This window comes from Oratosquilla oratoria, chromosome 5 (genome assembly GCF_046742065.1).
Source record: "Oratosquilla oratoria isolate Oo_2021 chromosome 5, ASM4674206v1, whole genome shotgun sequence".
NCBI lineage: Eukaryota > Metazoa > Arthropoda > Malacostraca > Stomatopoda > Squillidae > Oratosquilla > Oratosquilla oratoria.
In genome coordinates this window covers 28,066,807-28,068,280 of record NC_134781.1, presented here as the reverse complement: position 1 = coordinate 28,068,280, position 1,474 = coordinate 28,066,807, and the positions used below count along the sequence as shown (strand labels likewise).

The following is a 1,474-nucleotide window of genomic DNA, read 5'->3' as shown; positions in this document are numbered from 1 at the left end:
AAATATTGTGGGATTCCTATCTGATATGCGATCTGATTGCTAAAGGATATTTTTAGCATATCAGTATAAGGAGCAGTGTTATATAGACTTGCCACAAGTATACAAGGAACGGTATAAGCCGTATGTGAGGACGGTATGTTCATGTTCACTCGATTCCTCCAAGAGTTTTCTCATCTTGGTGACATTTACTGCATTGTCTGTCACAACACTTCCAATGTGACAACCAAAATCTTGTTCAGCCTTCTTGATCGAATTTTGTACAAGTTGTAGAAGATATTCAGCAATGTGAGGTTTCCTTGATGTGTCTATTGTGTTGGAAAGTACAATAGAATCGGAAGAAGAATATAAATAGTTGAAAAATAAAGTATAGCGTTAGACGTTAGAACCTCTTGTTTTTATACAATTGTAAAACTAAGGTCACCTTAGGTGAGTAAATGTCAGGTCAGGTCAAGTCATTTGAGATTACAATCACGAACACCATTTTATAATATTCTTGACCACACATTAGGTTACGGCTGCCCCCAGGTGATTTTATTCAAATGAAAGAAAAACATCTGAAGATTTCGTGGAATATAGGCTACTTTCACGTTTTCTTTTTTTCTTTTTTACTTGTATTTTTAGTATCTGCTGCCTCCCGGAATACTTATTCAGCTGAGTTTTTTTTTTTTCTTTCTTTCAGATTACACCTGCTTAGATGATAAGATTTTACGAGCGAGATATTTTTTTTTTCAACAGCTCGGAGAATTTTCTGTAGTTTCACTGGTTGCCTTTAAATGATGCCTCAGTGCCGTACGCCATCTAGAGAGACGTTCCACAGGGTCTGGCGAGAGTAGAGCTTCCACATAAGTCCCCCAACAGAACTTATTGATCTTCTTCCATTTAGTTTTCTGTCCGACTTCCACGTTCTTATTGGCCCATTCCTTGTAGTTAGGGTCCTGGAGGTGTGCAATACGCCTTGGGTAGTGTTCGGTGACCATATTGAACAGGATCAGTCTGCAAGACCACAAGTACGTGGGAGGACCTGTGTAACTCCAAGACCTGAAGACCTCAGGAGCCATGTAAAGTTTCCCACCTACAAGCCCTCGCATTTCGACCTCCTTACCGTTGACGATGACGACGGAGGCGAGGCCCAGGTCGGCGACTTTGAGGACTTTCTTGTCTGTCAGGAGGAGGTTTTCTGGTTTTAAGTCCCGGTGGACAACTCCTCGACAGTGAAGGTAATCTACAGCGGACATCAATTGGCTGAAGTATCTCCCCACGTCCTCTTGGGGGATCTTCTCGAGGATGGCGTCTAAAATTGTTCCTCCCGCACAGTGCTCCAGGAACAAGAAGACTTTACACTTTGTCCTTGTCCAGCCCACGGCTTTGACAATGTTCTCGTGGTTCAACTGGACGTGAATGACGGCGTCTTTAACAAGACTGGAGCAACAAATTGCTTGCTTCCTCGCTACAATCTCCTGCGTTTTCTGGTTCT

The 1,474-nt window shown here is 42.4% G+C and overlaps 1 protein-coding gene across 1 annotated transcript in view; it reads right to left on the bottom strand.

Moving 5' to 3' along the window:
• Positions 1-728: 728 nt before the first annotated feature.
• The window catches only part of LOC143025697 (serine/threonine-protein kinase Chk1-like), a 10,689-nt gene continuing 9,943 nt past the window's right edge, over positions 729-1,474 (bottom strand). Inside the window, exon 2 of the mRNA XM_076185698.1 lies at positions 729-1,474. This exon is cut by the window's right edge and continues 129 nt beyond it. Coding sequence (XP_076041813.1) covers positions 729-1,474 — 746 coding nt within the window.